This window comes from Phocoena sinus, chromosome 1 (genome assembly GCF_008692025.1).
Source record: "Phocoena sinus isolate mPhoSin1 chromosome 1, mPhoSin1.pri, whole genome shotgun sequence".
In the NCBI taxonomy this organism is placed as follows: Eukaryota; Metazoa; Chordata; class Mammalia; order Artiodactyla; family Phocoenidae; genus Phocoena; species Phocoena sinus.
The window spans coordinates 170,023,413-170,050,770 of NC_045763.1; the positions used below are offsets into that span (position 1 = coordinate 170,023,413).

Consider the following 27,358-nt stretch of genomic DNA (forward strand, 5'->3'; position numbering starts at 1 on the left):
CTGTACATCAGAATCATTGTAAATCAACTATACTTCAAATGAAAAACAAATTATATTGAATACAATCAAATGCCAATGTATATAATGGAACATAAATGCTGTATGTGCTGCCTTTCCCTGTCCATGGCAGACATCATCAATCCATAACTGTGCTCTTTCATGGTGAAACCAGGTGCAGAGTCCTTGGCAGTGAAAGGCCATGAAAGTTAAGTCTTGTACTGAAATCCATTTACAATTCCTTATAGACACCACATGTGTTGGTCACAGAAGGGGGATAATATCAAGATACCCAATTACACAGATCTCTCCAATGATACTTTCTTGATTCTTTTCAGGAATCTCTTCTTGCTTATCTCTCTCTTTTTTTTTAATTTATTTATTTCAAGTATTTTATTTTTGGCTGCATTGGGTGTTTGTTGTGGTGCGCGGGCTTCTCATTGCGGTGGCTTCTCTTGTTGCGGAGCACAGGCTCTAGGTGTGCGGGCTTCAGTAGTTGTGGCATGTTGTGGCTCGCGGGCTCTAGAGCGCAGGCTCAGTAGTTGCGGCATATGGGCTCAGTAGTTGTGGCTCACGGGGTCTAGAGTGCAGGCTCAGTAGTTGTGGCGCACGGGCTTAGTTGCTCCACGGCATGTGGGATCTTCCCGGATCAGGGCTCGAACCCGTGTCCCCTTCATTGGCAGGCAGATTCTTAACCACTGCACCACCAGGCAAGCCCTCTTCTTGCATATCTCTTAATCAAATGAATCTTCCTTCTTTCAAATGTTCACATACCAGTTTTTCCCACTCCCATTCCTTTGCTTATGGCCTTCCTTTTGTCTGGCTAAAAAGATTCCCCAGTAATCTGTGTCCATTTAGAATCAGGTTAAATTTCATCTCCTTCCATCAGTCTTACCCTTCTGATATTTTTAGGCACCTTTTCTAAGCACTCGATACCTATCCTGGCAGGGGATATTTTAAACTAATATTTTAAACTTTCTTTACGTAGGAATCACTTTTTAATCATTCTCCCATCATTTTCTCTATATCTATCTTAGCTCCCTATTTTTATTTGAAGCTCCTCAGTACAAAGCTATATATCCACCACTAGTACACCACATACAATGAAACTGATCCATATTTGAAATTTGACTGAGTAAATAAATGAATAAATGAAAGAAGGAAAGTCTACAGGCCCAAAGGCTATATGCAAAAGTTAGGGATGTTTAAAATTGCTTCAAATTTTTGAGAATGCCAAAATCAGAATAGCTGTTTGCCCAGTTTTACTTAAAGGAAAATACCTTTTCAAGCAAATGCAGGAGAAATGACTGTCCATATTTCACACAGGACTGCCTCCGGCCAATTTCTTAACCACGAGGTTAAGAAATCTGTAAGGAAAATGTCTGCCAGAGGTGACAAGAAAGCATTAACTTACATTCCCTCCAGTGAGTGTAATCTCTCAGGCCAGCTGGTATTTTACAAACGTTTCCCTGGTGTCAAGCCTGCTGGTAACTGTGTTATTCTGATTTAGAAAGAAAGGACTGAGTCAGAGGTGTCTATGAAATCATTCTGCAGGATGGTAAATCCCAAGTTTAACACCGGAATAAGAGGTGAACCGTTAGCTCCGCTGCCGTTCGGACCTGTGCTTAACTAGATCTTCGGGCTGTCGGTGTGGCCTCTGGAAGAGGGTTACCCGGCAGCAGACTCGCTGTCTGCTTGATGCCCGGGGAGGATGCCCCGATCAGGGGCCCTGTGTGAATCAACGGTCCTTAAGTCCACAAAGTGGTGTTTGAAATCTGAATAAGAGCTCAGCTCTCATCTACAAAACTGTGGCTCGATGAGCAGAAATTATGAAGAGTTCCTGTTTTCCACTTTGTTTTATTGGCAAGCATCCTTAGTGAAACTGACTGTTTCCATAATAAGCTGTCATCAGGTACAGTTGTTTTCGAATACGGTCTCCACGTTTGATTGCGGGGTCTGCCGGCTTCAGGCAGTAGGAATGCAATGCTTAAGCTTCTTCACTTATTGCCTGCTGCTGGACAAATACAGGATTTGGTAATTTCACCTAAAGCCTTAGTCTCTCCCGCTATGTACACCCGCTCTGGGAGGTACTGAGTATCCAACTTTCCCCAGGCTCTGAGACAATAAGAAGAGGCCCATAAAGCTGAAAGCAGAGCCAAGGTGAGGGCCTGCCTCATGCATAATCAACCCACAAAATACAGTCTGATGGACCCCTTGCTACAGTTGAACTCTGGACTCTCCACCACTGAAATAAAAATAAATGAAAACAGCCAAATCCTCATCAGTGCTGAAAAGAAGCAGCTGGTAGCCAGAAGACCACTTTAATAATAGGAATAAAAATAAAACAAAGCTGAGTACAAAAAGGCTTATATCGCTTTGGGAAAAAAAAAAAAAAAAGAATTAACGTAAGGAAGAGGATCAAAGCCACTTCCGTATCACTCTTCCCTGTAGCAGAGGAAGGCAGGAGAAAGGAGGAAATTTCAGAATCAGAAACCCTCCTGACACTCCCCAGATATTAGCGCATAATGTATTTTAAAAGTCCCTCTGTTAACATACTCTGTCGGGATAGGTATCGAGTTATTCCAATTTCCTCTGGCAGTAGAAGAATCTCTATCTAACAAAAATGTTGACGGAACAGAGTTCTTGTATGGGGGCATCCGTACTGACCCCACTTAGCAGCTGAATCCTCAGTGAATTTTGTTACCAAAAAAGCTTTGCTTTGCTATTAACTGCATTCCCAGGTCCTTTATAATTTAGCAACCTGTCTATTTAGTGAGCCTAGGGTCACTTTATGCAATTTTGATTAACTATGACGGGATTTGAACACATGCGTGATGTAAACAATGATTGATAAAATTTGGTATGCTAATAACTCTGTGTGTGCAACATTTGGGGACATATGCATCAGTGTAAAACCTGCCAGTGTTTGGAAATTTTCAGAGAAGTCAGATAACTTTGTTTTCTTTCTGCCCTCACATGACGTTCAACCTTATAAGAAAAGATAAGAGCAAGATTTTGAGATGCAGCATGATATACTAGGAAAATCAGCCATTCATGGCCAGAGTCCTGGCCTCAGCACACACTGGGTTGTCTTGGGAAGCCTGAATCTTTTGAAGCTTCGATTTTCTTTTTTCTGGTCCCACTTTCCCAGTGGATTGTAAGGAAGATCAAATGAAATAACATCACCTAAAAACATAATGCTATGTAACTCTACAGAAGAGTTTATGCCAAGTACCCCAAAATTTTATATAAAGCTATAGATGTTCAAAAATTAAAGATGCATGCTTACCAAGGTGTTGAAAGCAGGTTAGTATTTCTGCTGAACCTGAAAGAAAATTAAGCCTTCCATACACAGAGATGGAAATAGATAGTGTAGGTGGAGGGAACAGAGGGTAAATAGAGATGGGAAACTGTGTGTATGACTTGTTCAAAATCCAGAAAGTGGTCTCACTTGTAGAGAGCATGGGATATACAGTATAAAGAAAATTGTTGTTTTGGGTGTCTATATTTTAAATGGCATTTCAACTGTTAGTTACAGCAATAGCCACAACTCATATACCACATGGCACATCTAAATGGGTAAATATTTACAGCTCTATCTGTATTTTGGCTTTTTTACACAATAGTCCCCTCTGTAAATTGTGTTAACACCGACCATAAAAAATTCAAAATAGTTCCCCAATTTCCTTTCCTGTTCTTTGCTATAATGGCTGATTTTTTTATGTTAATGTTTCTATTGTTTTAATATTCTTGCTTTTCTCATTCATATTCTAAGAGATTATTGTTGGTGCCAACTCATTTGATTCATCATTGAGAAAGCACTTGTTCAAAAAGTCAGCACTAAAAAAAAAAAAAAAAAATTCAGCACTATGGATATTAAATGCTGATTGCCTGCAATGAATTCCTTCTCAACATCTGCAAAAACAGTCTCGCCTTTTCTTCTTCCACTTAACTCTAAATGAGAGATCTGAAATATACATAAACAGGCTGCATGTCGGCTTCTTAAAATCGAGGATGTTAAAGATAAAATTTCTAGTGCTTATTTTTCTGGTTAATGTAAAATACGCACATGTGTACCAAGATAACATTGAAGTATTCAATATGATACGTATAATCTTTCCCTGAAATGCTAGCTAATACTGTACAATTAAAATGTTTCTCTTCCTTTTCATATTATTTTTATTTTTATAGTTATTGAGAGCTTTATAGTTTATCCACTGCTGTTAATTTCAGAGAATATTTATTTCTTCTTGAACACTGAATCATGAAAATACAAGCAGGAAAGAGTGAAGTTGCTAATATTTTTTAACTTTTTATCTTATATAGGACCATAGTTGATTAACAATGTTGTGATAGTTTCAGGTGTACAGCAAAGGGATTCAGTTGCACATGTATCTATTTTTTTCCAATTCTTTTCACATTTAGGTTGATACATAATATCAAGCAGAGTTCTGGGACTTCCCTGGTGGTACAGTGGTTAAGAAGCTGCCTGCCAATGCAGGGGACAAAGGTTCAGACCCTGGTCCAGGAAGATCCCACATGCCACGGAGCAACTAAGCCTGTGCACCACAACGACAGAGCCCCAATACCACAACTACTGAAGCCCATGCACCTAGAACCTATGCTCCACAACAGGAGAAGCCACCACAATGAGAAGCCCGTGCACCACAAGGAAGAGTAGCCCCAGCTCACCGCAACTAGAGAAAGCCTGTGCTCAGCAATGACGACCCAACACAGCCAATAATAAATAGATAAATTTATTTTTAAAAATATGTATATATACTGAGCAGAGTTCCCTGTGCTATACAGTAGGTCTTGTGGGTTATCCATTTTAAATACAGCAGTGTGTATATGTCAGTCCCAAACTCCATAACTATCACTTCCCTCCTGGTAACCATAAGTTCTTTCTCTAAGTCTGTGAGTGTGTTTCTGTTTTGTAGATAAGTTCATTTGTGAAGTTGTTATTTTAAAATAAACTTTTAAGTTTGTTAAGCCCTCCTCCAAGTGGAAATGATTACATTAGATATACTATGTGAGGGGGAGACCTTCAAGATGGCGGAGGAGTAAGATGTGGAGATCACCTTCCTCCCCACAAATACATCAGAAATACTTCTAAATGTGGAACAACTCCTACAGGACATCTACTGAACGTTGGCAGAAGACCTCAGACCTCCCCAAAGGCAAGAAACTCCCCACGTACCTGGCCGTGTGGCTGACAAGGTCTTGGTGCTCTGGCCGGTTTTCAAGCCTGAGCCTCTGAGGTGGGAGAGCCGAGTTCAGGACATTGCTCCACCAGAGACGTCCCAGCTCCACGTAATAGCAAACGGCGAAAGCTCTCCCAGAGATCTCCATCTCAATGCTAAGACGCAGCTCCACTCAACGACCAGCAAGCTACAGTGCTGGACACCCTATGCCAAACAACTAGCAAGACAGGAACACAATCCCACCCATTAGCAGAGAGGCTGCCTAAAATCATATAAGGTCACAGACACCCCAAAACACACCACCAGACATGAACCTGCCCACTAGAGAGACAAGATCCAGCCTCATCCACCAGACACAGGCACCAGTCCCCCCCACCAGAGAACCTACACAAACCACTGAACCAACCTTAGCCACTGGGAGCAGACACTAAAAACAACGGGAACTACGAACCCGCAGCCTGCAAAAAGGAGACCCCAAACACAGTAAGTTAAACAAAATGAGAAAACAGAGAAACACACAGCAGATGAAGGAGCAAGGTAAAAAACCCACCAAACCAAACAAATGGAGAGGAAATAGGCAGTCTACCTGAAAAAGAATTCAGAGTAATGATAGTAAAGATGATCCAAAATCTTGGAAATAGAATGGAGAAAATACAAGAAACGTTTAACAAGGACGTAGAACAACTAAAGAGCAAACAAACATTGATGAACAACATGACAAATGAAATTAAAAATTCTCCAGAAGGAATCAATAGCAGAATAACTGAGGCAGAAGAACAGATAAGTGACTGGGAAGATAAAACAGTGGAAATAAGTACCACAGAGCAGAATAAAGAAAAAATGATGAAAAGAATTGAGGACAGTCTTACAGAAATCTGGGACAAGATTAAATGCAGCAACATTTGAATTACAGGGGTCCCAGAAGAAGAAGAGAAAAAGAAAGGGATTGAGAAAATATTTGAAGAGATTATAGTTGAAAACTCCCCTAATATGGGGAAGGAAATATTCAATCAAGTCCAGGAAGTGCAGAGAGTCCCATACATGATAAGTCCAAGGAGAAACATGCCAAGACACATATTAATCAAACTATCAAAAATTAAATACAAAGAAAAAATATTAAAGGCATCAAGAGAAAAAAAACAAATAACACACAAGGGAATCCCCATAAGGTTAACAGCTGATCTTTCAGCAGAAACTCTGCAAGCCAGAAGGGAGTGGCAGGACATATTTAAGGTGATGAAATGGAAAAACCTACAATCAAGATTACTCTACCTAGCAAGGATCACATTCAGATTCGACAGAAATTAAAACCTTTACAGACAAGCAAAAGCTAACAGAATTCAGCACCACCAAACCAGCTCTACAACAAATGCTAAAGGAACTTCTCTGAGTGGGAAACACAAGAGAAGAAAAGGACCTACAAAACCAAATCCATAACAATTAAGGAAATGGTAATAGGACACACATATAGATAATTACCTTAAACATGAATGGATTGAATGCTCCAACCTAAACACATAGACTGGCTGAAAGGATACAAACAAACACAAGACCCATATATATGCTGTCTACCAGAGACCCACTTCAGACCTAGGGACACATACAGACTGAAAGTGAGGGGATGGAAAAAGATATTCCATGCAAATGGAAATCAAAAGAAAGCTGGAGTAGCAATTCTCATATCAGACCAAATAGACTTTAAAATAAAGGCTATTACAAGAGACAAAGAAGGACACTACATAATGATCAAGGAATCAATCCAAGAAGAAGATATAACAATTGTAAATATTTATGCACCCAACAGAGGAGCACCTCAATACATAAGGCAAATGCTAACAGCCATACAAGGGGAAATCAACAGTAATAACCATGGTAGGGGAATTTAACACCCCACTTTCACCAGTGGACAGATCATCCAAAATGAGAATAAATAAGGAAACACAAACTTTAAATGATACATTAAACAAGATGGATTTAATTGATATTTACAGGACATTCCATCCAAAAACAACAGAATACACTTCCTTCTCAAGTGCTCATGGAACATTCTCCTGGATAGACATATCGTGGGTCACAAATCAAGCCCTGGTAAATTTAAGAAAATTGAAATTGTATCAAGCATCTTCTCTGACCACAACGTTATGAGACTATATAATCAATTACAGGAAAAAAATCTATAAAAAATACAAACACATGGCGGCTAAACAATACACTACTAAATAACCAAGAGATCACTGAAGAAATCAAAGAGGAAATCAAAATATTTCTAGAAAAAAATGACAATGAAAACACGACGAACCAGGGCTTCCCTGGCGGCGCAGTGGTTGAGAGTCGGCCTGCCAATGCAGGGGACACGAGTTCGTGCCCCGGTCCGGGAGGATCCCACATGCCGCGGAGCGGCTGGGACCATGAGCCATGGCCGCTGGGCCTGCACGTCCGGAGCCTGTGCTCAGCAACGGAAGAGGCCACAACAGTGAGAGGCCTGCATACCGCAAACAAACAAACAAACAAAAAACACAACCCAAAACCTACAGCAAAAGCAGTTCTAAGAGGGAACTTTATAGCAATACAAATCTACCTCAAGGAACAAGAAACATCTCAAATAAACAGCTAACCTGACACCGAAAGCAATTAGAGAAAGAACAAAAACAGCCCAAAGTTAACAGAAGGAAAGAAATCATAAAGATCAGAGCAGAAATAAATGAAAAAGAAATGAAGAAAACAATAGCAAATATCAATAAAACTAAAAGCTAGTTCTTTGAGAAGATAAACAAAATTGATAAACCATTAGCCAGACTCATCAAGAAAAAAAGGAGAAGACTCAAACCAATAGAATTAGAAAGGTAAAAGGAGAAGTGACAAGTGATACTGCAGAAATACAAAGGATCATGAGAGATTACTACAAGCAGTTATATGCCAATAAAATGGACAACCTGGAAGAAATGGGCAAATTCTTAGAAAAGCACAACCTTCCGAGACTGAACCAGGAAGAAACAGAAAATATAAACAGACCAGTCACAAGCACTGAAATTGAGACTGTGATTAAAAATCTTCCAACAGGGCTTCCCTGGTGGCGCAGTGGTTGAGAGTCCGCCTGCCGATGCAGGGGACCCGGGTTCGTGCCCCGGTCCGGGAAGATCCCACGTGCCGCGGAGCGGCTGGGCCCGTGAGCCATGGCCACTGGGCCTGTGCGTCCGGAGCCGGTGCTCCGCCAACGGGACGAGGCCACGACAGTGAGAGGCCCGCGTACCGCAAAAAAAAAAAAAAAAGAAAAAAAAAAATCTTTCCAACAAACAAAAACCCGAGGACCATATGGCTTCACAGGGTGAATTCTATCATAACATTTACAGAAGAGCTAACACCTATCCTTCTCAAACTCTTCCAAAATATAGCAGAGGGAAGGAAACACTCCAAAACTCATTCTATGAGGCCACCATCACCCTGATACCAAAACCTGACAAAGATGTCACACAAAAAACTACAGGCTAATATCACTGATGAACATAGATGCAAAAATCCTCAACAAAATACTAGCAAACAGAATCCAACAGCACTTTAAAAGGATCATACACCATGATCAAGTGGGGTTTATCCCATGAATACAAGGATTATTCAATATATTCAAATCAATCAATGTGATAAACCATATTAAGAAATTGAAGGAGAAGAACCTATGATCATCTCAATAGATGCAGAAAAAGCTTTCGACAAAACTCAATACCCATTTATGATAAAAACCCTCCAGAAAGTAGGCATAGAGGGAACCTACCTCAACATAATAAAGGCCATATATGACAAACCCAGAGCCAACATCGTTCTCAATGGTGAAAAACTGAAACTGCTTCCTCTAAGATCAAGGAACAACCACAAGGTTGTCCACTCTCACCACTATTATTCAACATAGTTTTCGAAGTTTTAGTCACAGCAATCAGAGAAGAAAAATAAATAAAGGAATCCAAATCCGAAAAGAAGTAAAGCTGTGACTGTTTGCAGATGACATGATAATTATACATAGAGAATCCTAAAGATGCCTACCAGAAAAACTACTAGAGCATAATCAATGAATTTGGATAAAGTAGCAGGATACAAAATTAATGCACAGAAAACTCTTGCATTCCTATACCACTAAGGATGAAAAATCTGAAAGAGAAATTTAAGGAAACTATCTCATTTACCATTGCAACAAAAAGAATAAAATACCTAGGAATAAACCTCCCTAAGGAGACAAAAGACCTGTATGCAGAAAACTATAAGACACTGAGGAAAGAAATTAAAGATGATACAAACAGATGGAGAGATATACCATGTTCTTGGATTGGAAGAATCAACATCGTGAAAATGACTCTACTACCCAAAGTAATCTACAGATTACATGCAATCCCTATCAAACTACCACTGGCATTTTTCACAGAACTAGAACAAAAAAATTCACAATTTGTATGGAAACACAAAAGACCCCGAATAGCCAAAGCAATCTTGAGAATGAAAACCGGAGCTGGAGGAATCAGGCTCCCTGACTTCAGACTATACTACAAAGCTACAGTAATCAAGACAGTATGGTACTGGCAGAAAAACAGAAAGATAGATCAATGGAACAGGATAGAAAGCCCAGAGATAAACCCACGCACATATGGTCACCTTATCTTTGATAAAGGAGGCAGGAATGTACAGTGGAGAAAGGACAGCCTCTTCAATAAGTGGTGCTGGGAAAACCGGACAGCTACATGTAAAAGAATGAAGTTAGAACACTCCCTAACACCATACACAAAAAAAATTCAAAATGGATTAGAGACCTAAGTGTAAGACCGGACACTATAAAACTCTTAGAGGAAAACGTAGGAGGAACACTCTTTGACATAAATCACAGCAAGATCTTTTTTGATCCACCTCCTAGAGTAATGGAAATAAAAACAAAAATAAATGGGAACTAATGAAACTTAAATGCTTTTGCAAAGCAAAGGAAACTACATACAAAACGAAAAGACAACCCTCAGAATGGGAGAAAAGATTTGCAAATGAATCAATGGACAAAGGATTAATTTCCAAAATATATAAACAGTTCATGCAGCTCAATATTAAAAAAACAAACAACCCAATCCAAAAATGGGCAGAAGACCTAAATAGACATTTCTCCAAAGAAGACATACAGATTGCCAACAAACACATGAAAGAATGCTCAACATCACTAATCATTAGAGAAATGCACATCAAAACTACAACAAGATATCACCTCACACCAGTCAGAATGGCCATCATCAAAAAATCTACAAACAATAAATGCTAGAGAGGGTGTAGAGAAAAGGGAACCCTCTTTCACTGTTGGTGGGAATGTAAATTGATACAGCCACTATGGAGAAACAGTATGGAGGTTCCTTTTAAAAACTAAAATAGAACTACCATACGACCCAGCAATCCCACTACAGGGCATATACCCTGAGAAAACCATAATTCAAAACGAGTCATGTACCAAAATATTCATTGCAGCTCTATTTACAATAACCAGGACATGAAAAACACCCTAAGTGTCCATTGACAGATGAATGGATAAAGAAGATGTGGTACATACATACAATGGAATATTACTCAGCCATAAAAAGAAATGAAATTGATTTATTTGCAGTAAGGTGGATGGAGTTAGAGTCTGTCATACAGAGTGAAGTCAGAAAGAGAAAAAAAGAAACGCATGCTTACACATATATATGGAATCTAATATATATATATATATATATATATATATATATGTTTCTGAAGAACCTAGGGGCAGGACAGGAATAAAGACACAGACGTAGAGAATGGACTTGAGGACATGGGGAGTGGCAAGGGTAAGCTGGGATGAAGTGAGAGAGTGGCATGGACACATATACACTACCAAATGTAAAACAGATAGCTAGTGGGAAGCAGCTGCATAGCACAGGGAAGTCAGCTCTGTGCTTTGTGACCACCTAGAGAGGTGGGATAGAGAGGGTGAGTGGGAGATGCAAATGGCAGGAGATATGGGGATATATGTATATGTATAGCTGCTTCACTTTTTTTGTAAAGCAGAAACTAACACACCATTGCAAAGCAATTATACTCCAATAAAGATACTAAAAATTAAAAAAATACTATGTGATGGGAATTTCCTGGCAGTCCAGTGATTAAGACTCAGTGCCTTCACTGCATGCACCCGGGTTAGATCCCTGGTTGGGGAACGAAGATCCCACAAGCTGAGCAGTGCGTCCAAAAGAAAAAAAAGAAATGCTATATGATAATTCCAACTGTATATTTAATGTGCATATTGCAGGGTTAATTCCTACCAGCTGGCTGGGATTTCATAACACTGAAGTTTTGACAAATAGGATAATCCTAAATTAAAATGACATCTCAAAAGAATATGTGGCATAAACAAAAAATAATTATTTTATTTTGTCTTTAGAAATGACATTATTATAGACAGCAAACAATTCAAAATGTTAATTTCATTGTTTGGGGCCACCTTATGATAATATCTGTTATTTTATTGGATGACAACAAAACATTGATTCATCCACTCAATAAACATTTGTTGAGACTAGGTTCACATTAAACTTAATTTGCTAAGAGTTCCAAGGGGAGAGAATTGAGGCAATGGAAGGGTGAGAAAATCCAAGAAATAAGAGAAAGAAAATTCACCTGAACTGAAAAACAATAAGTTAACAATATAAATCTTCACATAGAGAGAATTCACTGAGTGCCAAGCAAGACAAATACAGAAGAAAACTCTTTTTGAAGGGGTGAGGGAGGTATACGAGTGGAACATATTGTCTACAAAGGAACATAAATCAAAGAGACATCAGACTTTTCATAAGAGGTAATGAATGCTAGGAAACACTAGGGTAGTGTTTTCAATGTTATTAGAGGAAAAGTTTTGAATCGAAAGTTCTTCCAGCGAATAAAACCATCAGACAAAAGTAAAAGCAAAAGAAAGACATTTTCAAGCATGCCAGAGTTCAGAAAGCACACCATCTGTGAACCTGAAATGAACAAAACTCTTTTGAACCCTAAAGGAAAAAAATTTACTTGAGTAAGTTGTCCTGTAGGTTGAAAAAGAATCTATGAAAGGTTACATCATGGGATATGAAAATAGGGAAGGGAGGGATGGAGTCAGAAAGATTAAAATAGAATCTACACTGAAAGATTTGCCTTAGTGAAGTTTACATGAGGTAGGGCTGCATGATTTCATCTCTTCTAAATGGTTCCATCTATACCAGTTGATTCTAAAATTCAAAACATTCATATAACTACAGTATTTTAAAAGCTGCTTCTTGTTTTCAATTTTAAATCAACCTGCAGACAAAACTTAGAAGGTCTAATAATAATTACTGAAGAAAAAATAAACGTTATAAATCTTGACAATGAAAATAGTAATAATAAGAAAACAACACTTGGGGAGTAGAAAAATGTTAATTTCCTCACTTTCCTCATGGCTAGTTAGTAGATACTATCTAAGTTGATAAACTGGGAGATAAGCAATGAATATACCACTAGTAAAAATAGCATAATGATAAAACATGGGCCATGGAAATGAGATGGAATTGTAGGAGATTGGGCTAATTACTGTGGATATACACGAGATAAGTTTGGGATATTGTTGCTACCTTTTGGGTTTTTTTTTAATTTACATACAGTTGATTTACAATGTTGTGTTAGTTTCTGGTGTACAGAAAAGGGTTTAATTTCCAAAATATACAAACAGCTCATATAACTCAGTAACAAAAATAAACAAACAAAACAAAACACAACAACAACCCAATCAAGACATGGACAGAAGACCTAAGTAGACATTTCTCCAAAGAAGATACACAGGTGGCCAGTGGGCACATGGAAAGATGCTCAACATCACTAATTACTAGAGAAATGCAAAACAAAACTACAATGAGGTGTCACTTCCAATGGTCAGAATGGCCATCATCAAAAAGTCTACAAATAACAAAAGCTTGAGAGAGTGTGAAGAAAAGGAAACCCACTGTGGGTGGGAATGTAAACTGGTGCAGCCACTATGGAAAACAGTATGGAGGTTCCTTAAAAAAACTAAAAATAGAGCTACTGTATGGCCAAGCAATTCCACTCCCAGAATCCAGAGAAAACTGTAATTCAAAAAGATACATGCACCCCAGTGGGAAGTTTTAATGTGACTGAAGAGACTAATATAAATAAAGGACAGCTCCACCTCCTGTGTTGTCACATGGCTGCCTCTTTCTCATTCATCAGCTTCAACATCTTCCTTAGAAGATCTTCCCAGACTATACCATCGAATGGCCTGTTATTCTACAAATCCCTAAGCTTAGATAAATAGATTTATGACACCTCTTATAGAGATCAGATTTCCAGAGAAAATGGCATGGTGATATGATTACATAAGTTAAAGTAGATGTTGCCTGGTTTGATAATTCTCCAAGAGCAATGAATGAAGTGAAGCTACATTGTGGGTCCATTTTATTCAACTGAGTTTTCACATTGATGGCCAAAGAAACTTACTTCCATAAATCTGAGAAAATTTTCTAGGTGGTGAGTGTCTTCTAAACTCCTTATAATCATTGTTATTTAGGGAGTGCTATATACCCAAGATAGCTCAGGAAACACACATAGAAGCAGACACGTAAGATAACGTTACTCCCTGTCTAAAGAATTACATATTGGAATTAACCTTATGAAGATAGGTTACACATTCTAACATACAAACACATAGAAAAAATACACCATTAGGTACCAGGCTGTAAATTTATAGTACTCATAACCCATAAAGAATCATACTGGAAAAAAATAGAAATGAATCCAAACATTAGTAAATGGCAATGCCAGAAATAGTTATTAAAAGAAACTGGGATATACTTTAAGGATTCAGCTGAGTAGGGACATCAGTCAATGTTTTACAGAGAATATGCAGAGGCTTGGTTAATCTGGAAAGTCAGTTATGAGAGCTTTAACTATATATGTATATTATTCTCTCTATATAAACGACATTATATATTTTTATTTCACTATATATACTAGATATTTTACTGCATATAATCTATAAATGTATAATGATTTCAAAGAGGAAAAGCATTGCTCAATCCCTTGAAGCCACCATTGACAAATAGACTGCAAACTGAATATTTCTGTCTCAGTTTTTGTTTTGTTTTATTTCTTTTTTTCTTTATTGGAGTATAATTGCTTTACAATGGTGTGTTAGTTTCTGCTTTATAACAAAGTGAATCAGCTATACATATACACATATCCCCATATCCCCTCCCTCTTGCATCTCCCTCCCACCCTCCCTGTCCCACCCCTCTAGGTGGTCACAAAGCAAAGAGCTGATCTCCCTGTGCTATGCAGCTGCTTCCCACTAGCTATCTATTTTACATTTGGTAGTGTATATATGTCCATGCCACTCTCTCACTTTGTCCCAGCTTACCCTTCCTCCTCCCCGTGTCCTCAAGTCCATTCTCTAGTATGTCTGTGGCTTTATTTCTGTCTTGTCCCTGGATCTTCATGACCATATTTTTTTTAGATTCCATATATATGTGTTAGCATACGGTATTTGTTTTTCTCTTTCTGACATCCACCTCACTACAAATAACTCAATTTCATTTCTTTTTATGGCTGAGTAATATTCCGTTGTATATATGTACCACATCTTCTTTATCCATTCATCTGTCAATGGACACTTAGGTTGCTTCCATGTCCTGGCTATTGTAAATAGAGCTGCAATGAACATTGTCGTACATGACTCCTTTTGAATTGTGGTTTTCTCAGGGTATATGCCCAGTAGTGGGATTGCTGGGTCATATGGTAGTTCTACTTTTAGTTTTTTAAGGAACCTCCACACTGTTCTCCATAGTGGCTGTATCAACTTACATTCCCACAAACAGTTCAAGAGGCTTTCTTTTTCTCCACACCCTCTCCAGGATTGTTTGTAGTTTTTGATGATGGTCATTCTGACTGGTGTGAGATGATATCTCATGTAGTTTTTATTTGCATTTCTCTAATGATTAATGATGTTGAGCATTCTTTCATGTGTTTGTTGGCAATCTGTATATCTTCTTTGGAGAAATGTCTGTTTAGGTCTTCTGCCCAGTTTTGTATTGGGTTGTTTGTGTTTTTGATATTGAGCTGCATGAGCTGCTTCTAAATTTTGGATATTTCCAAAATTTCTTCTGGCTGGTATGTTATTTGTCATTTTCCCCTTGTTGCTTTCAGCAATTTTCTTTGCCTTTAATTTTTGTCAATTTGATTGTTATGTGTTTCGATGTGTTTCTCCTTGGGTTTATCCTGCCTGGGTCTCTGTGCTTCCTGGACTTGGGTAGCTATTTCCTTTCCCATGTTAGGGAATTGTCAACTATCATCTCTTCAAATATTTTCTCGGGTCCTTTCTCTCTCTCTTCTCCTTTTGGGACCCCTCTAATGCGAATGTTTTTGCGTTAAATGTTGTCCCAGAGGTCTCTTAGGCTGTCTTCATTTCTTTTCATTCTTTTTTCTTTATTCTGTTCTGTGGCAGTGAATTCCACCATTCTGTCTTCCAGGTCAGTTATCCGTTCTTCTGTCTCAGTTATTATGCCATTGATTCCTTCCAGTGTATTTTTTATTTCAGTTATTGTATTGTTCATCTCTGTTTGTTTGTTCTTTAATTCTTCTAGGTCTTTGTTAAACATTTCTTGCATCTTCTCCATCTTTGCCTCCATTCTTTTTCCTAGGTCCTGGATCATCTTCATTATCATTATTCTGAATTCTTTTTCTGGAAGGTTGCTTATCTCATTTCATTTAGTTGTTTTTCTGGGGTTGCATCTTGTTCCTTCATCTGGTACAAAGTCCTCTGCCTTTTCATTTTGTCTGTCTTTCTGTGAATGTGGTTTTCCTTCCACAGGCTGTAGAATTGTAGTTCTTCTTGCTTCTGCTGTCTGCCCTCTGGTGGATGAGGCTATCTAAGAGGCTTGTGCAAGCTTCCTGATGGGAGGGACTTGTGGTGGGTAGAGATGGGTGTTGGTCTGGTGGGCAGAGCTCAGTAAAACTTTAATCCGCTTGTCTGCTGATGGGCGGGGCTGGGTTCCTTCCCTGTTGGTTGTTTGGCATGAGGTGACCCAGCACTGGAGCCTACCTGGCTGTTTGGTGGGGCTAACGCTGGACTCTGGGAGGGCTCATGCCAAGGAATGCATGCCAGAACTTCTTCTACCAGTGTTCTTGTCCCCACGGTGAGCCACAGCCATCCCCTGCCTCTGAAGGAGACCATCCAACACTAGCAGGTAGGTCTGGTTCAGTCTCCTATGGGGTCACTGCTCTTTCCCCTGGGTCCCAATTTGCACACTACTTTGTGTGTGCCTTCCAAGAGTGGAGTCTTCTGTTTCCTCCAGTCCTGTCGAAGTCCTGCAAGCAAATCCCACTAGACTTCGATGTCTAATTCTCTAGGAATTCTTCCTCCTGTTGCCGGACCCCCAGGATGGGAAGCATGATGTGTGGCTCAGAACCTTCACTCCAGTGGGTGGACTTATAAGTGTTCTCCAGTTTGTGAGTCACCCACCCAGCAGTTATGGGATTTGACTTTATTGTGACTGCGCCCCTCCCACCGTCTCACTGTGGCTTCTCCTTTGTCTTTGGATGTGGGGTATCTTTTTTGGTGGGTTCCAGTGTCTTCCTGTTGATGATTGTTCAGCAGTTATCTTTGATTCCGGTGCTCTCGCAAGAGGGAGTGAGCACACGTCCTTCTACTCCACCATATTGAACCAATCTCTATAGTTTTTAAATTACAATTAATTTGATGGTTTAAAGGAAAAAAACTTGGAGGATTGAAATGGGATCAAAAAAAACTGTCCTAACATAATTATCAAAATTGATCTTTAGTAATATATCTGGAGTCCTTATGAAAATATTTATATATTATACAATAAATAACAAAAATAAAAGGCAATTTTAGGCTTTTAATCTGTGATGTTTCATGTTATAAAGTTTAATAGCATTACATTATGCCTATCACAAATATCTAACAGGAAATAAAAAAGAGTAGCAATTCCATCATTTAAATGTGAACCTCTACTGTTGACAGATTTTTATTTTTATTTTTTATTTTTTAAATTAAAACTTGAGTGTTCTCTGTCTTTCTCCTACCCTGTACACTCTCCCCTTCTCTTTTATTTAATTAATTAATTTATTTTTGGCTCTGTTGGGTCTTCGTTTCTGTGTGAGGGCTTTCTCCAGTTGCGGCAAGCGGGGGCCCCTCTTCATCACGGTGCGCGGGCCTCTCACTGTCGTGGCCTCTCTTGTTGTGGAGCACAAGCTCCAGATGTGCAGGCTCAGTAGTTGTGGCTCACGGGCCTAGTTGCTCCACGGCATGTGGGATCTTCCCAGACCAGGGCTCGAAACCATGTCCCCTGCATTGGCAGGCAGATTCTCAACCACTGCACCACCAGGGAAGCCCGACAGCTTTTTATTTTAATAGCCTGTTCCCCCTAATAGAAAAGGCACCACATTGTCACAGAGAAAAATTTCAGAAATACAGAAAAGCACAAAGAAAAACCCAAAAATCTCCTACATCTTACTTTCTACATCCATTTTTTTTTTAGTGTAGTATGTATCCTTCTAGGCACCCATCCATCCATATCTATATATCTGTATCTAGCTACCTATCTAATTAATAGTTCATAATTTTTTAAACCATCACAACTTCCCTTATAGCTTTGTAAGCTGCTTTTTTTCACTTGAGAATATCAGAAACATCTTCTTACGTCTCCTAAAATGCCATTTTTAGAGGCCACAGAGCATTCCTTTGCAAAGATGTACAATAATTTATTCAACTAGTCACATATAACTAAATATTTGGGCTAAGTTTTAGCAGAAAATAAAATATGTACAGCACTTCTACCTGAATGTTTATGAATGCTTTCTAACATAGCTTGTATTACTACTTTTTTTTTTGTGAACATAAATAAATAAATTTTCTTAGTCAAATTAAATATTGTGTTTGGTAAGGGTGCCTCGAACTTAAAAGGATGTTGGCATCTCCTGAGTCTTACACATGGCAAAACAAATGAATATGATGGGAGGTAGGACCTGGGCCTCCAGGGATGCTGAAGGGCAAAGCCATTGGAAACTCACCAAGACCTACACCGCCATATGGTGACCCAAGGAAAGTATGCCAGAAGACCCCACAGCCAGTTCTTCACTTCGCAGTGGACTTGAGTGAAATGATGATAATTATTGATCCAACAGACTATAATAGCCTTCTCTAAGACCTTGGGGACTGTTGTGCAAATGTGTCTTTAGGGACTCTTAAATACTGCTTATTAATGGCTTGACAGTCCTAACAGCTCCGAAGGAGCCATTAGAGACTATGGCATAAGTCCTGTTGGGTTCGCACTTTTTAGACACAAAGTATTGGAGACAGCCACCCCAGTACTGTGGCACTTCATCAAAGCAGTTAAGTGGTGCTCTAATTTCAGAACAATACATCCGTAGCATCCAGAGCAAATTGGCAATTTTCTCTGAAATTCATTGCTTCTCCTACTTTTCTCCCTTTAACATAATGTATTTCATTCCTTCTCTTAGACATAAAAATAATGTGTACAATTCCTTAGTAACTTCCTTTCTAATTTTTCTGATCCATTTCTGTAGATTTTAGAACTATAGTAAACATTTTTGTACACTTAATAGTCTTTACAATGACTAATAGAAAGTCTAGTAAATATATTTCTAGAATTTTTACATTCTTAAATATTTCATTACTGACTGTCCATCATATCAACATGGTTTGACCAGTCGGTGAGAACTTTTAATCCTCATGAGTAACTTTGGGGGCTTTATGGGCTATAAGGTAGATTTTCACTGACACACTTTCAACTACCCCCCAGATAACATTGCACAAGCAGGAACCAGAGGAGACTTTCAATTCAGCCTCACTCAGTGCCCGGCGTTTTTTTCTTTCACGACGAAGTGTCCGCTGAGACACTTACGGAGGCTAAATTACGATGTTTTGCCAGCATGGGTCTCATTTTGAGTTCTCTTCTTTGTTTTACAAACCTAATCTGGAGGATTTAGCTTCCCAGCCCTGTGCTGTGTTGCCTGAGGGGCACACAGGGGTTTAGATTGCATATTTTCAATGCGTTCAGGCACTGCTGCCTGAAGCCAATACTGATTTTTTAACTGGCAACCTGCCTCCCACGCCAGGAGGAAGCAGATTGCCTCTTTGCTGAATACTTAGACAAGGTACTGATATAACAGCAGTGGACAAGCAGCTGGGAGCGGGGCTGTCAGCCTGTCACACACTGACAAATCTGTTGTTCATATTCAGGCAGGATGTCTGTGTTCAGTCGCCGTCAGTATCATCCATCTCGCGCGGGCAGTGCGAGGTGGCCTCTCCCCTGCGCGCCCATGGACCCACGCTGTCATTACATCCTTCTGAAGAAGCTCAGCTACACAGCTCCTTTGCTTCTCTATGACGGGGCCTGGCAAAGGAGACACGTAAGAAAGCCTGTTCCTCTTTCTTCCTTCAACGCACCAAGACAGACTGTGTTGCCATTTCACGTCACACACAGAAAATCAGAACTCTAAATGGCTCCCAACTGCTTTTCTGAAAATCAACAATGTGGAAGGAAATGCAAGTATGAGAAATATGAAATTAAAGTGTGGTGTCTGAGAGGAAGAAAAATCATTTGAACACAACGTGGGTTGAGGTTGTGCTTTTGTTTTTGTTTTGGCAGGGGGAGGAGTCTTTTATCTTTCAGTCAGGGCTGACTTTCAGAATGATCTCCAACAAATTTCCCCTAGAGCCACTGCATTTGTAGCACTCAGACTCTCTCTGCAGATTCATTTCAGGCTGAATCTGGAGCCCACCTGAGACTAAATTTACAATTCCCAGACCAAACTATATCTAAATTTACAGGGGCCCTTGTAAATCAGTGAAAGAAATATATTTTCTTTTTTAAATGTAGGCATTTGGAGGAATTTAAAGGTGATTAAGGCAATATCCCAGAGTTTCTGATATGATGCCATTTACCGTTTGTTGGTCCTTACCTGGAAAATTTAAAAACACAATTTGGGCTGTGAATTATTGATTTGCATTAGTTAAACATTGTGTGTGTGTGTGTGTGTGTGTGTGTGTGTGTGTGTGTATATATCCCGTTGTCTTTTTCCTTTTCTAACCACTGCTCACTCTGTTGCACTGGAAAAAAGAGACTAAACCTGTCAGAATGAAGATTGCAGTGTAGTGTTTGGTGGACTGTTTTGTGTTTTTGATTCTCAAATTTGATTATTGATTTTTTTTTTCTATTTCCACAGTCAGCCTAAGAGCTCTTTCTTCTGAAGAGATACTTTTGCAACATTTCAGGTAGTCTGTTCCCTAAAGACCCACTAACGTGCGCGCTAACTCAAAGAGCCAAAATGACATTGTAAAGACGAGTCAAATAATGCTGAAATGCCTTATGACATTTTAGAATTAAAAAATTTCATCTTCCCGATGTTATCAGCAATACATTGTTGCAGTTTGTAATTCAATTAAACACAGCTTTTTTAGGTTAAAGATACTTTTTGTCAGTAAAAAATAGTTAAAACTATTGTAATCATATTTAGTATTTATTAAGTTCTAACTGTGTATTAGACTGGGGGGGGGGTGGCCGTATTGATATTTGTTAGGAGAAAAAATCTATTCATTTTGTATTTGGTAAAGTCGTAGGTAGAGGGAAACTGCTAACAGTCTAAATAAAAAAGCCCCCAAAGAATAGTTTTCATCTTCTGTTTGTTAGACCCAAACGGTCTACGAGGGATTTCAACTCGCCCAAGAACCGCCAAGAGTCGAGAGCCGCTGCAACACGCAAGAGGTTTATTAGGAGCCGATGCACCGGGGTTCCCTGAACCTCACGCAGGAGGCCGATGGGGAACCCCTAAAAGCGGAATCACATACTTTTTATAGGTTTATTTACTCATAGGGCGGGTATATTCTCACAATGATTGGGTAAATGTGGTGACTTTTGAATTCATTGGCTTAGGAACTTTTGTCCCACCTTCTGGCCGTTATAGTTGTCTGTTCATTGTGGCGGTTAGGGCGTATACCTGTTACGGGCAACTGGAAAATTACCCGCTGTCTGGCAAGTCCCCGTCAACTGAAAAACTCCAAGAATTGGTTTCGATAGGGAGAAGGAGTGGCGCACGATAGGGAGAAGAATTGGTTTCGATAGGGAGAAGGAGTGGCGCACGATAGGGAGAAGAATTGGTTTACGGGAACAAGTGAGGGGGTGGAAAGTCCCTAAAGGCCCCACATTCCCCCCCTTTTTTTTGTAACTAATTTCAATCATGGAATTTCAGTTTCTTTTTGCGAGTTTTGGTATTGTTGCCTTAGCATTAAAACTTGTACCGTACTAATGCGTTCTCTAATAAAGGCTATCAGGCGATTCAGAATGCATGGTCCAAAAGTTAAGAGCAACAATAAAATAATGAGGGGCCCTAACAAGGTGGAAACTAAAGTAGTAAGCCAGGGAGATTTATCAAACCACGATTGAAACCATCCTTTTTGATTTTTCCTTTCCTGTTGTCTTTTGTCCAGGCGCTCCCTAAGTTTGTCCATAGTTTTGGTAATAGCCCCAGAATGATCAATATAAAAACAGCATTCTTCTTTTAGTGCAGCACATAGTTCGCCCTCCTTAAGGAACAGCAGATCTAATCCCCTCCTGTTTTGCATTACCACCTCTGAAAGCGAGGTGAGGGATTCTTTTAACTGAGTTATGGAACTTTTTAATGCCCGGAGGTCAACATCTACAGCTTGCCTTAAGGCATCATAATAGTGGGGTTGTTGGATGAGGGCTGTTGTACCCGTTCCTACCCCGGCTGCCATTCCTAGTCCTAGGAGTACAGCCAGGGTGAGTGTTATGGGTTCCCTCTTAAACCTTCCTCTGCCCTCATATTCATCTAGAAAGGATGAATCTGAATGATAAATGAGTCTGGGGACCAGCTGAACTAACACACAAAAATCGGTTGAAGCTTTAAGGACCTCTAAAGAAATGCAGGGGGTCAATCCTGTGTTACATGCCCACCATCCATCCGGAGGAGGGAGGAGATACCCTGAGCCCTGTGGGAGGCTTAAATTGGCACAAAGATGTCGGTGGGACGAGGGGGGCGTTCCTACACGTGTACCGTTTCCTAATACTGAGGCCAGGGTCAATTTACTATTTCCTTCTTGTTTCCATCGACATTGATCTGGAGTGTTAACATTATTATAATTAGAATTATATCCTATAGCATCATAATAAGGGGGAGGAGCAGCATAGCAAAGCCAACATGATTTGGTAGCCTCCGGGTTTGTGGCATTTAAAACCTCAAAAGCCGCCTGGACCAATGAGAGCATTCGGTCCCGGGGGGGTCTTGGGCTTGATTGTTATTCCTTTTGGCTCAGAAGTTTGGTTTCTTATCTCTGGTAACGCTGTGGGAGGGGCCAAAGGTAGCGAAGAGTGCCCTATCTCAGGGTTGGGGCTTATAGGAACTGGAGTAGGGGTTTCAATTTTTAGTTTGATGGTCATTAGTAATCCATCATTATATCCTTCTTTATAAAACCTGATTCCCCATGAATGGCCATTTATCCAGTTTTTATCCTTTTTTCCTGGTTCACTAAAAGAGATCTTAAGGGGATGGCACCATTTAGTACATTCAGGCCTATAAGTTAAGGGGTTGGTTGGGTGTGTATAATTGGCTGTCACCTTAATAAAGTCCCAGCCAGAGGTGGGCTTCCAATAGGTGTCTCCTGTGGTTTCACACCCCCAGCTTTTACAATAAAAATGTTCCTTTCCCCCACATTGATAATTTAGGGACCTATGGCGATGAAATCCCGGGCATACATAAAAGGTAGGGTTGCTAAGTTTCTGTCGCGTACCCGAGTTTTGGCAGCCGTATTGGCCGGCCCGACCGGGTATGGATGGGGCGTTTTGACGATCATGGGAGTGTGCTGTGTCCCAATTGGGAGCTCCTATGGCTAATTTACAAACATCGGGGAAAAGGTCTGGCCACCAGGTTCAAGGAGCAGCAGTATGGCTAACAGACCATATTACATCTCCAGTTTGGGAAATTACCTGCCAGGTTAAATGCTGGGGCAGGTGAGGACTAAAATTACTCACAGTCAGTAGGGGTAACAGAGTTAAAGTTATAAATCTGATGATCGCAGAAGCTTGAGCTTGAGCGGGTTGCTGGTCTTTTGGGCTCGCCATTCCGATGTTGCAGATGCTGGTGCGGCCTTCACGTGTGAAGCGTGGAGCCACGCAGCGATGCCATCTACCTTTATAGCCGTGGGGGTGGTGAGCAGGACGATGTATGGTCCTTTCCACCGAGGCTCTAGAGTCTGGGTTCGGTGCCGACGGACGTACATGGAATCTCCGACTTGGAAGGGATGAGCCTCTGCTGGTGTTCCTGGTCGGTAAGCCTCTGCCAGCTGGGACCACACCTCCTTTTGGACCAACTGGAGTCCCAACAGCCTAGCATATAAGTCAGTGTTATTCTGGCAGTCAGGACTTAATTTCTCCCTTAGCGTAAAAAGAGGAGGTGGGGCCCCGTATAGTATTTTAAATGGAGTAAGATAATAGCGGGAGGGGGTATTTCTAGCCCGGAACAGGGCTAAGGGAAGGAGCACCGTCCAATCTGTACCGCCAGTCTCTATGGACAATTTAGTTAGGGTCTCTTTTAGAGTTCTATTCATTCTCTCTACCTGTCTTGAACTCTGGGGTCTATAGGCACAATGTAATTTCCAATCAGTCCCCAGGTATTTGGCCACACCCTGACTTACCTGGGCGACGAAGGCGGGACCATTATCTGATCCTATTACCTTTGGTGCCCCGAACCGGGGGAAGATTTCTTCTAAGATCTTTTTGGCCACCACAGTAGCTGTCTCCTTCTTCGTCGGGAAAGCTTCTACCCATCCTGAGAAGGTATCTATAAAAACTAGAAGATACCTGTTACCGTACCTTCCAGGGCGTATTTCAGTGAAGTCGACCTCCCAATAGGCTCCTGGGCGGTCTCCTCTGAGCCTTTTTCCGACCTCAAGTTTTCCTTTATGGGAGTTTACCTGTTGGCATGGAATGCACTCTCGTGCAATCTGCTCAGCTAATTTAGTTAGTCCAGGGGTATCATAACCTGTCTTGTGTAGTAGGGACACCATCTTTTTGGTTCCCAAGTGTGTCCATCTGTGAATCTGTTGTAGCATGGATTTTGCTTGTTGAGGAGATAATGTTCCTTTAGTTATGGCTGGGGTAATTGTTCCCCTATCATTTGGTTTCCCAGGACTCTCATCTGATAGTTCTAGTATGATTTCCCGTAGAGCCACTTCTCGTGCCACCCTATCTGCCAATTTGTTGCCTCTTGTCACCGGGGTATTGTCCTTCTGGTGTCCGGGGCAATGAATGATGCTGACTTTAGTGGGGAGCATGAGGGCAGCTAGCAGTGCCACTATTTCTTCTTTGTTTTTAATTTCTTTGTCCGCCGAGGTGAGCAACCCTCTTTGTTGGTAAATGGCCCCATGGACATGGGCGGTAGCAAATGCGTATCTACTGTCCGTATAGATGTTTACCTTTTTGTTTTCTGCTAGTTCCAATGCTCTAGTCATGGCGATTAGTTCAGCCCGTTGGGCCGATGTCCCTTGCGGTAATGCGGCTGCCCAGATGACCTCTTTCCCGTCTACCACGGCTGCTCCCGCCCGACGCTTACCTTCCTCTAGGAAACTGCTTCCGTCAGTAAACCAGGTAACGTCGGCGTTGGGGAGGGGCTGATCCATCAAGTCTGGTCTGTTACCGTGTGCTGCAGCCAGTACTTCCTGACAATCATGGATGACGGTAGTGCTTTCCAGGTCAGGGTCGGGTAGCAAGGTGGCCGGGTTGAGTCCTGTGGCTGAGGTAAACTTAATACGATCTGAGTTTAACAGCAGGGCTTGGTAATGAGTCATCCTGGCATTTGTTAGCCATCTGTCGGGTGGCTGGCGAATTACACTTTCTAATGCATGGGGGGCTGTTATCGTTAGGTTCTGCCCCAAAGTCAGTTTGTCAGCATCTTTGACCAAAGCGGCCACCGCGGCGATTATTTTTAAACAGGCGGGCCATCCTGCTGCCACAGGATCCAATTTCTTTGATAGGTACGCAACCGGGCGATTCCAGGGGCCCAGTTTCTGAGTTAGTACTCCCTTTGCAATACCTTTATTCTCGGCCACGTATAGATGAAAAGGCTTAGTGATCCTTCCCCCGTTCCTTTTTTAGGGCATTCTCTTGCCCAATGACCTTTTTCTTTACAGTAGGCACATTGGTCCTTGTCTAATGGCCGCCTTCTATCCGTTGTTCGCCCTTCCTGTCTATTTCTGTCTCTACTGTTTCCTCCTCTGACTACAGTGGCCAGTATCTTACTCAAATGTCTTTCTTGCCTCTTATCTCATCTTACCTCACGAGCCTCTTGTTCCTTCTGCTTTCTTTCTTCTCTTTTTTCTTCTGTCTCCCTCTTATTATATACCTTATCTGCCTCTTTTACTAAGTCCTGAAGGGAGAAACCTTGTAGGCCATCCAGCCTTTGTAACTTCTTTCTAATATCAGGGGCCGCCTGGTCAATAAAGGCCATTGCTATGGTGGCCTTATGTTCCTCAGAGGTTGGATCATAAGGAGTGAATCGTCTAAAAGCCTCCATTAAGCGTTCTAGGAACACGGTTGGCGATTCCTGGGGCCCCTGAGTTACCTCTCTTACCTTAGCCAAATTCGTGGGGCGCCTGGCCGCTCCATGGAGACCCGCCACCAGAGCCTGGCGATACATTTTCAGGTGCTCCTTACCTTCCAGGGTATTAAAGTCCCAATTCGGCCTGACGAGTGGAAAACCGGCATCAATCTCATTAGGCAACTGGGTAGGTTGTCCATTGGCGCCTAACACATTCTTTCTAGCCTCCAGGAGAACCCGTTGCCTCTCCTCAGTTGTGAGGAGAGTCTGGAGGAGCTGTTGACAATCATCCCAGGTGGGTTGGTGGGAGAAGACAAGAGACTCTATTAGAGCAGTAAGAGCCTGTGGGTTTTCAGAGAAAGTAGGGTTATGCATCTTCCAATTATAAAGATCTGCAGAGGAAAAGGGCCAGTATTGAAGGGGCCTATTCCCGTGGTTATCGGGGGGGCCATATTCTCTAAGGGGTAAAGCAGTAGGATCCGGGGAAACAGCCCTCCGGCTTCTGGTGCCCGCCGAGGGACCCCCCCTTTCCGCCATAACAGGTGGCCCTACTGGTGCGGAGGGTTGTGAAGCTGGGGGTCCTAGGGGCGACATGGGATTTAGGGCCGGAGGATAAGGAGGTGGGGAATCTAGAAGAAGCAAATCAGACTGCAGGTCAGGATATATCGCCTTTGGCGGGTCCGGGGCAGCAGATGACTTTTCCGTGTCTGGGGTTTTCTTCAGGGCCAATATCTCCGATTGTGCTGGAGCGCATGCAGACGTGCCTGTTGAGGAAACAAAGGGCCGGACCCACGGAGGCGGGGAGAGAACTAGATCTTCCCAGACCAAGATATATGGTATCTGGTCTGGGTGTCCGTGGGGTCCTGTGTTAAAGACCCTAGACTTGACTAGCCCAACCTTATCTAACAAAAAAGATCCTTCGGGTGGCCACCCTGTCTGAAATGTAGGCCACTCAGAGGTACACAGCGTTTGCCATTTTCCTTTCCTTACTTCTACCGAAAGGTTGTGGGCCCTAGCCCTAACTTCGGTCCAGTGGCTTAGGGTAAGAGAAAGAGGAGTCGTCATAGTTTGTCCCATTGTCGTCCGTCAAAAGAAAGATAATAGTACAGAAAAACAATAAAATTTCAAAAGACACACATTGATATTGCCGCCGCGAACTTAAACCCGAAACCAACTCAAATTCAGATGGCAGCTTATATAACCTGCCAGAACCAGCCGCCGCGAACTTAAACCCGAAACCAACTCAAATTCAGATGGCAGCTTATATAACCTGCCAGAACCAGCCGCCGCGAACTTAAACCCGAAACCAACTCAAATTCAGATGGCAGCTTATATAACCTGCCAGAACCAGATGAAGGGGAGACAAAATTTGTTTCTCCTTCCAGATGGACCACCAGGGCGTCCCCCGGAGCCCGTGGACACCAGCTTTCGGCACGTCTGCCTAGCCAGGAGTCCAATACAGATTCCACAGCAAGCCGGTTCGCACGGCTTTTTCCTAATGGCGGCTA

General features: G+C 41.3%; 1 protein-coding gene across 1 annotated transcript in view; it reads left to right on the forward strand.

Annotated features, from left to right (window-relative positions):
- The window catches only part of GPATCH2 (G-patch domain containing 2), a 202,166-nt gene extending 181,628 nt beyond the window's left edge, over positions 1-20,538 (forward strand). Inside the window, 2 exon segments of the mRNA XM_032634110.1 lie at positions 19,480-19,649; positions 20,466-20,538. Of these exon segments, the coding sequence (XP_032490001.1) occupies positions 19,480-19,627 (148 nt within the window). The 3' untranslated portion in view covers positions 19,628-19,649; positions 20,466-20,538.
- The last annotated feature ends 6,820 nt before the right edge of the window (positions 20,539-27,358 follow it).